A 15,002-nucleotide genomic window follows, 5' to 3' on the forward strand; every position below is an offset into this window, starting at 1 on the left:
TCTGGGCCTGGGCGCTGTCCCTCAGCTCTTCAGCTCAAGGCTAGCACTCTACCACTTGAGCCACAGCGCCACTTCCAGCTTTTTTTTTTTTCCTTATGTGGTGCTGAGGAATCGAACCCAGGGCCTCATGCATGCAAGGCAAGTGCTCTACCACTGAGCCACCTTCCCAGCCCTGTGCCCATATATTTTAAAGAAATATGTAAGCCACAAAGTGATGCTGAAAGGGATGTCTTTCACTAGCCCTCCTAAAAAAATTTATGAAAAATGAAGCTATGTACTTGTAATATTCTATAGTACTTCTGTTATATGAAATTCTAATAGTTGTAAGATGTAAAGCTTAGTACCACTCCTACCCCCAGTCATTTGGTTTGCTGCTCTCTGCTAGCAGCTGTCTTTGATTGGTAATAAAGAACAGTATCATTACTCTCAGGGATGCTTCAAGGAGAGATTTGGCCCATCATTTTTTGCATGTATGCCAGTCTTGGGGCTTGAACTCAAGGCATGAGTGTTATCACCAAGCTTTTTTTTTTCCCCCTCAAGGCTAGCACTGTACCATTTGAGCCAGTAGTTTTTTGGTGGTTAATTGGAGATAGTGTCTTAAAGACGTTCCTGCCTGGCTGGCTTTGAACTACAATCCTTAGATCTCAACCTTCTGAGTAGCAAGCATTACAGGCATTTTTGTTGGTTGTGGGGCTTGAACTCTGGGTCTGGGTGCTGTCTCTGAGCGCTTCAGCTCAATGCCACTTGAGCCACAGTGCCACTTCTGGTTTTCTGGTAGTTAACTGGAGAAAAAAGTCTCATGGACTTTCCTGCCCAGGCTGGCTTTGAAGTGCAATCTTCAGATCTCAGCCTCTTGACTAGCTAGGATTACAGGTGTGAGCCACTGGTGCCCAGCTCAGAATTCATTTTTTAACCAATTATTCATACATATTTCATGTGTCAGGTACTATACAAAATATCGAACTGTGAAAGAATGATTAGCTTCCAGAAAAAAATCCTTGGTAGTTTTCTCTATAACATACATGCAGTGAGATGACTCCTTGGCAGGGAGCATAGAATCAAAGCTTGTATTTAGTTGTAGCTCCCCATTCCTATTTTTTGGGTCGGTGGTGGGGCTTAAACTATGGGCCTGGATGCTGTCCCTAAGCTCTTCAGCTTAAGGCTAGTGCTCTACCACTTGAGCCACAGTGCCACTTCCGGCTTTCTGGTGGTTAGTTGGAGATAAGGGTCTCATGGACTTTCCTGCCCTGGCTGGCTTTGAACTGCAATCTTTAGATCTCAGCCTCCTGAATAGCTAGGATTACAGGTGTGAGCCACTGGCACTCAGTTCTAAAATGTATTCTTAAGAATTAGTCTTAAAAAAAAAAAAGAATTATAGTGGGGATGGGAGGGAAAACAGAGAGAGCAAGGGAAGGGGTGTCCAAAAAAAAATATATTCTTTACCTTATGTAACTATTACCCTTCTGTATATCATCTTTATAACAATAGCAAAATATAGAAACAATCTTAAAAAAGGATTAGTCTATAAACAGACTAATGTCATGAATATAAATAGTTAAATGAGACTAAGAAAAACACTTGGCTAAGAGTTCAACTGTACTAGTCTTGGTTATTTAAAATGAACACTGCTGCCATAAATTGGTGGCTGATTCATGTAATCCTAATCACTTAGGAGGCGGAGATCTGAGGATTAAGGTTCAAAGCCAGCAGGAGCAGAAAGTTGGTGGCACTCTTATCACTAATAAACTACTAAAAAAACAAACAAAAAACCAGGAGAAGCCGGGTTCTGTGGCTCATGCCTGTAATCCTAGCTACTCAGGAGGCTGAGATCTAAGGATCATGGTTCAAAGCCAGCCCGGGCAGGAAAGTCCGTGAGACTCTTATCTCCAACAAACCACTAGAAAACTGAAAGTGGTACTGTGGCTCAAGCAGTAGAGCACTTGCCTTGAGCTAAAGAGCACACAGACAGTTCCCAAGCCCAGAGTTCAAGCCCCACAATCGACCAAAATAAACAAAAAACAAAAACAAACAAACAACAACAACAACCCCCCCCCCAAAAAAAAAAAACCAGGAGTGGAGTTGTGGCTAAAGTGGTAGACTAATAGCTTTGAGCAAAAGAAGCTCAGGGATAGCACTCAGGCTCTGAATTAAAAGCATTAGGCTGGCACCAAATAAAGAATAAAGATAAAAGAAAGAATACTGACTTGTAGTTGTCATTCCTGTAGAGTTATGCAACCTGCATGTCCTAATGACAAGAGTTGGTAGCAAGTCATTTCAGTAACTTTTTGTTAAAGATCTTTTCATTTTTCATATAATTGTGACATCAAATAATCACAACATGTAGTAGTTCTCACACATAAAGTAGGTACTCTACACATTTTGTATAACCTAATACTTCATGAGTAAAAATGATCAATTGTTAAATGAAAGTACATATCAAGCAAAAGTAGCTTCCATTTAAAAAAGGGCTACTCAGAAGGCTGAAATCTGAGGAGCAGTTTGAAGCCAGCCATGGCAGGAAAGTATGTGGGATTCTTTTCTCCAAATAACCAGCAAAAAGCCAAAACTAGAGGTATGGCTCAAGTGGCAGAACACTCGCCTTGAGTGACAGAGCTAAGAAACAGTGCTCAGGCCCTGTTCAAGCACAAGTACCAACATTAAAAAAAAAAAAAACCCAAAAATAATACTGTCTGAATTAATGATAATGTAAATACTTTAGGACATAAATCAATTTTAAAAAGTGATTAGCCCTTGCTGTTGGTTTTCCTTATGAGAATATATCCATCTGATAACTTAAAACTAAAAAAAAAAAAAAAGGTAATTACCAGCAGTATTATATACCAGAAATTTAAAAAGGAAATTCAATGGCAAATAGCAAGTAATATTTGGCATACCTGCTGCATGGATAGGTGTTCTCTTCAAAATGTAATCTTTTACTAAGATCGAAGCTCCCTGATTAATGAGTACATCCACACATTCAACATGGCCCTTAAATGCTGCAAGATCTAAAGGTGTTCTTCCACTACTGTTTCTCACATCCAGATCTAACAAAGACTGTACCAATACTTCCAGTGCTTGATGGTGACCATGATAGGCCTAGAAATAAAAAATATATATAAATTTAAAAATACACATTTATTTATTATACTGACTTCCAAAATACTCACTTTTATTTCTTTCTTGTCTTCCTTTATTTTCTTCCTTCTCTATCCTCTTCTTTTTCCTTTCTTTCCCATTGCCACCCCCTATTTATGGTGATGGGGCTTGAACCTAGGGCCTTTGCATACTAGGCAAGTACTTTAACATGGATCTATACTTCCAGTTCATCAATTGTCCTCACATCATCATAACGTTTCATATAATACAAACTTCTACAGCAGAATACAGAACTTTATTTTTTCTAATAAATATAGCAGGCTACCATATTAGCGAAAGGTGATAATAACAGGTGATGCCCAGTTCACAATGAACATTGAATGCATGTGACAGGTATTCACTAAAATCTGATTTTGAGTCTTTGATTACAAAGCCTGTGTTCTTAATCACAGTTTGGTGCTCAATATTAACTGACAGAATTCTATTACCCTTTAATCATAGGGATAGCTATGTAACTTGAGTTGGTGGTTGAGTATTTTGATATACCAGAACTTAAAAATAAACATGTCAGCCAGTGGCTCGCATCTGTAATCCTGGCTACTCAGGAGTCTAATATCTAAGGATCACAGTTCAAATCTCTATCTCCAATCAATCAGCAATAAAGCCAGAAATGGCATAGCACTACTATTAACCTTGAACAAAAAAGGTAGCCTTGTACAAAAATGCTAAGTAAGGGACATCATTCAGGCCTTGAATTTTAGCCCTAGTAGCAGTACAATAAGTAAGAAATAAGTACAATAAAAATAAACATTTCCTTTACCTAAAATACTTACCTGAGGTCAGCTTCAACAGATACCATGTGTTGCATTTCCTAGCTATATGCCTATAGATAAGACTATATGATCTGTCAGAAGTGAATAAAGCCCCATCTTTATATAGAATGTCAATAGAACATGTATTATTTACATTGTACTATATGCCAGACATCAGCCTTCTGAGAAGCTAGGATTACAGTGGTGAGCCACTTAGCACCAAGCTTTGCTTTTTTTTTTTTTTTTAAAACCAATACATACAATATACCTTGGGACAACTGTGTGTGTGCGTGCGTGCGTGTGCGCACGTGCACGTGTGCTGATACTGGGGCTTAAATTCATCACCTTTTGCTCATGTTTTTCCCCACCACTCATAGCTGGTGCTCTACCACTTGGGCCATGTCTCCACTTCTGACATTTTGCTGGCTAACTGGAGATAACCAGTCTCTTGGATTTGTCTGCCTGGGCTTGTTCCAAACTGAGACCACAGATCTTAGCCCTCTGAATAGCTATGATTTTAAAAAGGAAAGGGCAAGAGGGAATAGAACTAAAGATCACCTACAATATAACAAAGAATATATTATTAACCTGTAAATACAAAAAGAGAAACTTGCAGGCCCAGTGTGATGGCACATACTTGTAATTCTAGTACTGGGGGGACAGGAGGGCTAAGAGTTCAAAGTCAGCCTGGGTTGTATAACAAGATAATATCCCACAAGGAGAAATGGCAAAGAGAAGAGGAAATTTGCCAAGTAGAGGGTCAGAGGGTTCACAAGAACATGAAATTTCTAAAGAAACACTATTAGGTTAGTAATGTAAGTCTGTAGAGAATGTAACAGAATGACTGTGTTTGGAGAACTCTTCATATGCTTCTGATCTGTCTACAGGGAAAGAGGCTGGCACTAGTAAATGTTCAGGAAATGACAGTGCTGTTATATTTTGAGAATGAAGATGATGATACAAGGATTGCCTTGCCATATGCTCAGAGTTCATTTCTTGCTGCTAATACCAAAATAGCTATTTCTTCATATTGGATTTTCAGACTTCTTATTTACTTTATTCAAGACTTTTAGAGGGCGAAAATGTTTCCATGGATTCAAAGAGCACAGAAGCACAATGTTTAACCATGCCTTTGTAGTTATTTAGACCATGAAAGACATTATTATGGGAAGCAAGGGACAGAAAGAACAGATCCAGTTGAGTGTCAGTATTAAGAGTATATGCAAGAAAAATATTAAAAGAATTGAATTTCTAGTAATCCTCATTAAGTTATACATCCTATATTTTACTATACTTATTAACAGAAGTCTCACAGCATCAGTATTGTCATTTTTTTTTTTTGAGTCCGGTCTTGGGGCCTGAACTCTGGGCCTGGGCGCTGTCCCTCAACTCTTCAGCTCAAGACTAGCACGCTACCACTTGAGCCATAGCACCACTTCTGGCTTGTTTCCCCTGCTTTTATGTGGTGCTGAGGAATCAAACCCAGGGCCTCATGCATGCAAGGCAAGCGCTCTACCACTGAGCCACCTTCCCAGCCTCCATGATTTCTTTAAGTTGCCCCATTCAACATGCTTTGTTTAAAAATAAATTCTTCCTCTGTAGAAAAAGTTAGACTGTGTTCTATATAAAATTTTATGAGGTAATTTATTACTATATTGATTTAAAGAATTATCATACTCTCTCTACAATCTTCTCTTAGAAGAAACATTCAGAGAAATCTTAAAGAGGAAGGAATGTTACTATCAGGCAGTTGAAATTCTTAGCAAAAGCTGGGTGCTGGTGGCTTACACCTGTAATCCTAGTTCAGGAGGCTGAGATTTGAGGATCATGGTTCAAAGCCAACCTGGGCAGAAAAGCCCATGAGACTCTTATCTCCAACTAACTACCAGAAAACCGGAAGTGGCACTGTGGCTCAAAATGGGAGAATGTTATCCTTGAGAGAAAAAGCTGAGGGACAGTGCCCAGGCCCTGAGTTCAAGCCCTATGACCAACTTAAAAAACAACAACAACAACAAAAACATATACTGAAGTAGCATAAACACACAATTAGCACTCTGTATCACCAGGCAAAAAACTGAAGAGATAGCACAGAAATTGTGTGCTTAACAATTATACATCATAGAACTTACAGTCTTTCAACCTGGACAGTATATTTTAAGTCTGATGAGAGATATAGTCTCTTCTTTAAGTAGGCCTTGGAAGAAGCCATGGACATACACTTGAAAGAATAACATCCAAAGCCAGGTGATGGTGGCTCATGCCTGTAGTCCTAACTACTCAGGAGGCTGAGATCTGAGGTTCTAGGACAGTAGCCTAGGCAGAAAAGTCTGTGAGATCTTACCTCTAATTAATCACCAAAAGCCAGAAGTAAGTTCAAATGGTAAAGCCCCATGAGTATAAGAGCTCAGTGCCCAGGCTGAGTTCAAGCCTCAGTAACAGCACATAAAATAAAAAAAGAAAACAAAGAACAGGGCACTAAAGAGGCCTCTGGATTTTAGAAATACTTAAAATTTTAGTTACATAGACCAAAAGTTCAGGGATAGAACAGAAACTTGATATTTTCAGCAAATCAGCCACCAATATGGCTATGAAGGCAGTACTCACAGCTAGGTGTAAAGGGCTTACTGTTGCTCTATTATCTGAATCATTCAACATGTCTGTCCCCGAGGTTTCCATTAACTGAAAAAGAAGAGGTATTTTAAATATAAGAAATGATCTGTACATGTAGATACCATAATGTTTATTCCTCTCTTTTCTTTCTTCAAGTCATTTCAAGGTATACTAGGTAGATAACTCAACAACCTTCTAGAACAGGATCATCTCAAAGATGCATGTGGGAAGGAACACAGAATGACAGCACAGTTATTAAGTAGGTATATAGGGAATTAGAATTTAACTTGGACCATGTAAACTTCTCCCTACAAAATTTCTGTCATCATCTTTGCTCTTCAAGGTAAGTGGGAAATATCCAAAGCTTCAGTTTCAAGGAGAACAAGGAAGATATAACATTATAGGCAAATTGTCTAATACTTACAACATCTAAAGGAGTTTCACTTGCAATCTGAAAGATTAAAAACAAAAATAGTTTAGAAAGTATTAAGCCTTTTTTTCTAATTTTTATTCTGAATATGCATTTCTATTGCCTCAGAAAAAAACTAAAAAGCAATTATACAAAGTAACAGACCACAAATCTATATACACAGGTCTACGATTTTAAGCTAAAGACCCAAAATATCCTAAGAAAATATGAGCAATATTTTGTAGCAACTTGTAAATGTTGTAGTAAATGTTAACTTTTTCTTTTATATTCACTTTCCTGGAATTTTATTTCACCTTGAAAGGAAATAAAGTGAAATTTGTACCATGCTTATATAAAGAAATCTTTAAAAAACTGAGGTACCTGCTCCAAAGGAGTATATTTTAACATATCTCTTATTTTCTTTCTGGTTTGGCAAAGTGGATTGAATATATGTATATATCAGGATGACACCACAGTTGAAATAAAACTTCTTTTGCAGAAGTAGATTCTCCATTAAAAGACTTTTCAGGATATCCTAAGTATACAGGAGGAATCTGCCTTTCACAGGAGCTTTTATTTCTCATGTAAGATATATGAACAGTTTTCAGAAATTTATGGAAAAGATTCAAAGGGGCAGTAAAAGCAAATTTTACAGACCCAGATGTAGGACAATGTAGAATAAGGATGTAATAAATAGCCCTTTTTTCAGAGATTTATTTATTTCTGGTTTTTGTTATTTTTTAAACAGGAGTTTCACTATTATTGCCCAAGCTTCTAGCTCAAATCATCTTCTTAAGTGCCAAAATGACCTCCTCCTCTTTTTTTTTGTCAGTCATGGAGCTTGAACTTTGGGCCTGGGTGCTGTCCCTTAGCTCTTCAGCTCAAGGTTAGCTCTCCACTACTTGAGCCACAGCACCACTTTTTGTTTTCTGAGTGGTTTATTGGAGATAAAGAGTTTCACAGACTTTCCTGCCCAGGCTGGCTTTGAACTGCGATCCTCAGATCTCACGTGAGCCTGGCATCTATAAATGGGGCTTGAACTCTGGACTTGGGCGCTCTACCCCTTGAGCCACAGCACCACTTTTCGAGTGGTTTATTGGAGATAAGAGTCTCTTGGACTTTCCTGCCCGGACTGGCTTTGAACTTCGATCCTCAGATCTCAGTCTCCTGAGTACTGGGATTACAGGTGTGAGCCACCAGCGCCCCCCCCCCCCCCCCGCTATCTTTAGAGATTTTTTTAAGATAGGACCTTATTCTAGGCTGCACTGAACTCATCATCCCAAGTGTGCACCACCATGCTGAGCTCAGAGATTTAGTTTTTTCCTTTCTCCAAAGGAAAAAAGAACAAATACAATCGTACTAAAGTAATGAATTTAAGAAGTATAAGGAGACTGAAGATGTTAAAATACAAAACAGAATTTGTTTTTTTCTTTTTCTTTTTTACTGTAGTGGGGTTTGAACTCTGAGTGCCTTTATCATGTTACTAAACTATAAACTCACATTAGTTCTTTCCTAAGAATTTAGAAATCTTACCAGCTGAAGACATAGACGGTGACCGTAAGCAGCTGAGTAATGAACTGCATTGTATCCTTGCTTGTCCCGGATCCCTGGATTTGCATCATTTCTTAGTAAGTATTCCAGGCACCTATATACAGTAATAATATACTGAGAATTCAGAATCCTACATTTTTTTTTACCATTGATAAAAACAGAGACAAACTATGAAAAGCCAGCCTGGGGAAAAAGTCTGAGACTCTCATCTCAAATTAACTACGAAAAATACTGGAAGTAGTAGAGCTGTGGATCAAGAGCACTAGCCTTGAGCACAAAAGCTCAAGGACAGCTGTGGATCAAGAGCACCAGCCTTATAACACAAAAGCTCAAGGACAGCACCCAGGTCCTGAGTTTAAGACTTAGGACCAGTACCAAAGAAACAAAACAAACTGGGGCACTGAGGGCTCATGTTGGTAAGCCTACTCAAAAGGCTGAGATCTGAGAATCAAGGTTCAAAGCTAGCCAAGGCAGGAAAGTCCATGAAACTCTTATCTCCAATTAACCACCAGAAAACCAGAAGTAGATCTTAGGCTTAAAGTGGTAGAGTATTAGCCTTGAGCAAAAAAAAAGCTCAAGGACAGTTCCCAAGTCCTGAGTTCACACCCCACAACTGAAAAACAAAAACAAAACAAAATAAAAATCAATTGAAACTGAATACCAGAAAATAATGAAATGTTAACAGAAATCTCCTTTATTGAAACTGGGTAACTCCAAAGTTTGATACTAGGTTCACTATACCTAAAGGTTCTTTTTTTTCAAATAGACACTGTCCTGGTACCAGTCAATCTACACAAAGCAATATGTGATAGGATAAACCTTAGTGATGGTAAACATACAATGTTGGAGATATTTATTACTGATTATCTAGTAGAACATCGGGTACAATTGCTCATGTGAAAGCTCAAGAAAGGCTGTCATGCCTGCTCCAAGAAACCAAGGTCAGAATTCAAAGGTATTAAATTGGGAGACAGAGGTGGACAGACAGTAAAAGCATATGGAAGTCAAAAGAAATCCTTTCACATAGGAGATACTTCATTTAATTTCCACACTATTAAAATATGTGAAAAATAATTTTTAATCTACTATATAAATACTGTTACTATAGCAAAGACAAAGGCAGTGAATTTGAAATGCAAATATCTGCCTCTAAAGCCAATTTGGCATCAGTGATTTTGGACAAATAATTTCACTTTTACAATGAAATAATCTCTCTATTGGCACTGTAGCTCAAGTGGTAGAGTGCTTGCCTTGAGCTGAGGGACAGTGCTCAGGCCCAGAGTTCAAGCCCCAAATCGACAAAAAAAAAAAAGAATCCAAAGTTAGTATGTATATACCAAAACTTAGGTTTTGAGTACTATCCCTTAGCTTTTTTTTGCTAAGGCTAGTGCTGTGCCATTTGGGCCACAACTCTACTTCTGGCTTTTTGTTGGTTAACTGAAGAAAGGTTTCAAGGACTTTCTTGTTGGGGCTGGCTTCAAACCTGATCCTCAGATCTCAGCTTCCTGGCAGCTAGTATAGGCAAGAGCCACCGACAAATTTTATTAATTACAAAAAAAAATCTAAATTTCCAAAATTACACTGACATTATATAAAAATAAATTAAAAAGAAGTCTAAAGCAATGCATATTGCAAAAGCTCTATCATATATGGTAGCTCTATAATATGTTGGTAGACGCATGCCACTGTACCCAATGCTAACCTTTATTACCCTATCACTTAATGAAGTACTTTTTATTATAGTCCCCCCAAAGGTAGCAATTATTCATACCTTTGATGGATTTTGCTACTTAGGCATAGCTAAATAAAACGTTCAAGTCAAGCATGTTAATAGGGTATCATCATTAAAAGTGGGTATCATTGTAATATTTAAAACCCCCAAACCTTATATGGCTGAAGCACAAAGGCTAGTATTTTCTCAAGAGCAATGTTTCAGACAACATGTAAGCTGTTTGTTCTTAAGACTTCACAGGTGCCCAGTTCAGGTTAGTACTCATTGAAATGTAGAAAAAACAAGTCTTAGAGCAGGAGCTTTACAGGTACAAACATTTCACTCATAGGCATTTAAAAAAATCTTTTATACAGCAGAAATGGTTCTCCCTTACTGATACCTGAGTAAAGCAAATTCTCCCAGAGGAACAAACTATTTTAAGATGACTCCCTGATACATGAGTATGGAAGAAAAGATTTATTTAAGGAAAGCAAAGTAAGTTCATGTTGGCTTTCTAAAGCAGGAAAGTATGATCTACAGCGACTACTGTCAGGTTTATAGTAATAAATGGTTTGAAGTCATTTGCTACACATGCTAATCTACTAAAGACACAGGGAAACATAGTGATAAACATATAAAAGAAAACATAGATGTGCAATAAAAGCAGTCATTGACATGGAAAATGCCAGTTTATAGAAGTAATTATTTGTTCTCACCTATGTGGTACTTACTTGCCATCTGTGTCTGATGTAGCTGCATAGTGCAGGGGTGTGCAGCCTCTTTCATCAAGGTCATTTACACTTGCTCCTGATCCCACAAGAGCAAACAGGCACTGGTAATTGCAGTTGGCAGCAGCATAGTGCAGTGGTGATCTTTTGTACCAAAGTTAATAGAAGAAAGAAGCCAATACATACACTAATAAACAAGAGTACGGCTGACTCATATTCTATCAATATTCAAACACTATTTACAATAAGCCTTACATTTACTTGTATCATCTACCAAAGTCTTTTGGAAGGCTGGACACAAAGCTGGGAGAACAATAGCTGTTTAAAGAACCTTTTGGAGCATTTAAGTTTAAGAAATAAAGGAGAAACAGTTTTAAATTATTTACTAGTCCCCAAACAGTTGCAATCTAGTCCTTTGAGAGAATTATAAACCATGTTACATTCTGCTCAGAAAGATGAAAACTTTCATTTTGACAAAGCTTCCCACAGAACAGAGCAACTTCTTGTTCCTATCTTAATAGAAAAATAAAGTGTAAGAAGAAGGGAAAAAAGAATTTTAAAAGAACGGGAGCTGGGTGTGGTGATACATGCCTGTAACCCTAGTATTTGGAAGACACTGTCTCTACCCTCCACTCCAGAATAAAAAGAATGTTCAGTTATATTGGCCGCACAACAGATGTGAATAATCATATAAAAATTTGCAACCAATAAAGGCACAGTATTAAAGACTATTCAGTATTCCGAAAAGCTAGAGTACTGTTTTAATTTCTAAAAACTAGGCATTTGTAGTTTCCTCCAGGTTAGTGAAATAACAGAATGTTATTTATTAACAGGATGTTATTAAATTTAGGAGTAACTACTTTGGGATTATGTATCTATGATGATTCTATTACTTCGATGTAAAAACAAACAAAAAATGATGATAAATTCAGTCTAGAGTGCTTCACAGTGTAACTTTTCTAAGACATTTAAGCCTAATAAAATGATGAAACATTTTTGCATTATTGGATAATATAGAATTTTTTCCCAAAAGTTCAGTTAACTTTGCATCCCTTTAAAGCTACTAAACTTAGAATATGCTACAGAAGGTATAGAATGCTTTGCTACAAATTAAACTCGATATAATTATAAAAACTAAGCAGGGGCACTGGTGGCTCACATCTGTAGTCCTGGCTACTCAGAGGCTGAGATCTTAAAATTGAGGTTCAAAGCCAGCCCAGGCAAAAAAGTCTGTGAGACTTCTATCTCCAATTAGCCTTCTAGCAAAAAGTTAGAAGGGAAGGACTGGTTCAAGTGGCATACCACAAGCCTTGAACAAAAGCCAAGAACACAAAGCCCTGTGTTCAAGTTCCAGTAAGTATAAACAAAGCAACTAATTTATCCTTAACTTGGGCCATGCCAGATGGTAAGACTGATCAAGATGCATTCTACTCACAAATAGACATGTTAAATTTAAACATTTTTATATAAAGATTAAAGAACAAAGAATAAAATCCAATTAAATTTCTGGAAGAAACTGTAAAAGCCAATCAGTGATTTTTGATTTTGTGACTTATTGGTTACTTTCACTAGTAACTTATGAGCTGACTCTATTCTTCAAAGTATATAGGATCAAATAGTTTTTCAACTCATTTCTAATTTCCTACCATTTTTCACCTCTCTCCTACACTGGCCCAAATGTACTAATATACATTTATGTATTTCCTTCTGTTATATACCATTCCTGTCACACATTTTGATACATGTAATTTTCATTAATGACAATTTTACTTATCTCCTCATCTCCCTCTTTCAAAAACATTCAAACTGCTTTTAATTCTTTCCTGAATGGTTCTAATGTAATCTGTATAAGCAGGGAATAGATTATAAGTAGTTTTAAATGCTGCCACCAAACAACTGGTGCTGAACAGTTAAAGATAATACTAATTATAGAGATCCTGTCATTTCATAGCTGTTTTCTTATATACTATACTCAATGGTATATATGTGTCAGATATATAGAGAAAAAAAGAAGTAAAAACTGAAGATATTGTTATAATCTATATCCTCCCTCTTTAACATTGGGACATAAAATGAATGGTGTATATATATATATAAGTAAAACCAAATTGTGAGAATTTTCACCCAAAGAATGACTTGAGTGAAACCATGTTTCTGTGGATGTTTGTTTCTTCCTACTCGCTTTCTATACATATGTGTGCGAGTGTGCTGGTACAAGACCTTGAACTAGGGCCTCATGCTCTCATTCAGCTTTTACTCACAACTGGTGGTCTACCACTGAAGCCATGCCTTCAGTTTTTTGCTGGTTAAGTGGAGATAGGACTGTCTCAGACTTTTCTGCCTGGGCTGGCTTTTGAACCTCAATCCTCAGATCTCAACCTCCTGAGTAGCCACTGGTGCACAGCTTACTATACCAATCTGAAAAGCACACAGGTATCGAGGCCATGATGATGTGAGGAGAAAAATATGAAGCATAGAGATACTTATAATAAAGCTGGGAGACTGATGCCAGAGCTTTGTGTGAAGCAAATACTCTACTACTGAGCAACATCTCCAGTCTTACCTGGGACTCTCAATGATTTGTGCTTCTTTTTCTCTCTGTCCCAATACCAAGGACTGACTTCAGGGGCCTGGCACTTTTGCTCAGCTTACTTGCTCATGACAGGCCCTCTGCCAGTTGAGCCATGCATTTGGCATGGGACTTTCAGTGAATCATGACCACATTTTAAAAGATGCTAAATTGTTCAGTTAATTTTCAGATGTCAATTGGAAGGTCAATCAAATCATTAAGTAAAAACAGTTAGACTCAATGGAGGAACTGTATCATAACCTACCTCCCAAATTTGTCTTTTCTGTTGAAGTCTGCACCAGTATTGAGCAGGAGGTTTAGGCACTCCAAATTCCTAGGCAAAGAAGAGAGTTAGAAAACATAATAAAACTGGTAGGTTTATATAAACATAAAAAATGTTAATGAGAGTAAATGTAAATAAAATGGTATTTATTTCCATGAAGAAAAAATATCAAAACTCATCTAGTACTTAAAGTTATGATCATAGTACTACAATGACTGGAAATGAATAAATCCTGCCTCTGTTAAAGAAAGACATTTATAAGAGATTATGAGTAATTTGTAGGAAACAATTATGACTATAAGTACATGGCTTTTAATATTTAAGTGTTTTTTAGTATCAAATCTATGGGTATAAAAGACCCAAAAGCTCCTTGAAAGCACAGCTTTCCCTTATCTGCTCTGATTACTATGATTACTGGAAACTTGCTGGAAAGCTGGGCAATGGTGGATCATACTTATAATCTGTTACTTGGGAGGCAATGATTGAGAGAATCATGGTTCAAGATCAGCCCAGACAAAAAGTTTCAGCCAGTAAGTGGGATGATGATGGTGGGCCCAGGTTATTCCAGTTAGTTGGAAATTGTAAATAGGAGAATTATGGTCCAGGCCTACCTGGGCATAAACTTGAGACTTCATTTGAAAAAGTAAAAAGAGCTAGGGGCATTGTTCAAGAGAAAGAATGCCTGCCTAGCAAGTTCAAGGTCCTGAACTCAAAACTCCAGTGCCAAATAAATATAGATAGATTAGGAGCCCACATTACAAAAACAACTGTTCTTGTAATTTAATTTTTATAAGCTTGAATTATCACTGCCAAATGGCCAAATACTCAAAGTCTGTGTATTTCTCTCTGTAGGCAAGTTTCAGGAAAATTAAGTTTGAAATGTAACATTCTTTGGTGACCTTGGAATTAGTGAATGTCACATGCTCACAATCAATTTCTGTAATTTGGCAGGATATTATTCATAGGCACAATTTCTGTAATTTGGCAGGATATTATTCATAGGCACCCCTATCCTCTGAAATCATGAATTTTTAAATACATTTTAAAAATTATTATAAAGGTGGTATAGAGATGGGTTACAGTTTTATAAGTCAGGTAATGAGTACATTTCTTTTTTTGTTTTTTGGGTCTGGTCCTGGGGCTTGAACTCTGGGCCTGGGCGCTGTCCCTCAGCTCTTCAGCTCAAGGCTAGCGCTCTACCACTTGAGCCACAGCACCACTTCCAGCTTTTTT

General features: G+C 37.4%; 1 protein-coding gene across 2 annotated transcripts in view; it reads right to left on the minus strand.

Moving 5' to 3' along the window:
• Positions 1–15,002, minus strand: part of Ankrd28 (ankyrin repeat domain 28) — a 159,809-nt gene that overhangs the window by 17,382 nt on the left and 127,425 nt on the right. For both annotated transcript variants that reach the window (XM_013022161.1, XM_013022160.1), the window contains exons 13-18: positions 13,752–13,820; positions 10,921–11,061; positions 8,461–8,572; positions 6,943–6,969; positions 6,513–6,587; positions 2,895–3,096 (exon numbers count right to left, since the gene is read on the minus strand). In XM_013022161.1, the coding sequence (XP_012877615.1) occupies positions 2,895–3,096; positions 6,513–6,587; positions 6,943–6,969; positions 8,461–8,572; positions 10,921–11,061; positions 13,752–13,820 (626 nt within the window). The remainder of the gene's footprint in view (positions 1–2,894; positions 3,097–6,512; positions 6,588–6,942; positions 6,970–8,460; positions 8,573–10,920; positions 11,062–13,751; positions 13,821–15,002) is intronic.

This window comes from Dipodomys ordii, unplaced genomic scaffold (assembly GCF_000151885.1).
Source record: "Dipodomys ordii isolate 6190 unplaced genomic scaffold, Dord_2.0 Scaffold60, whole genome shotgun sequence".
Lineage (NCBI taxonomy): Eukaryota > Metazoa > Chordata > Mammalia > Rodentia > Heteromyidae > Dipodomys > Dipodomys ordii.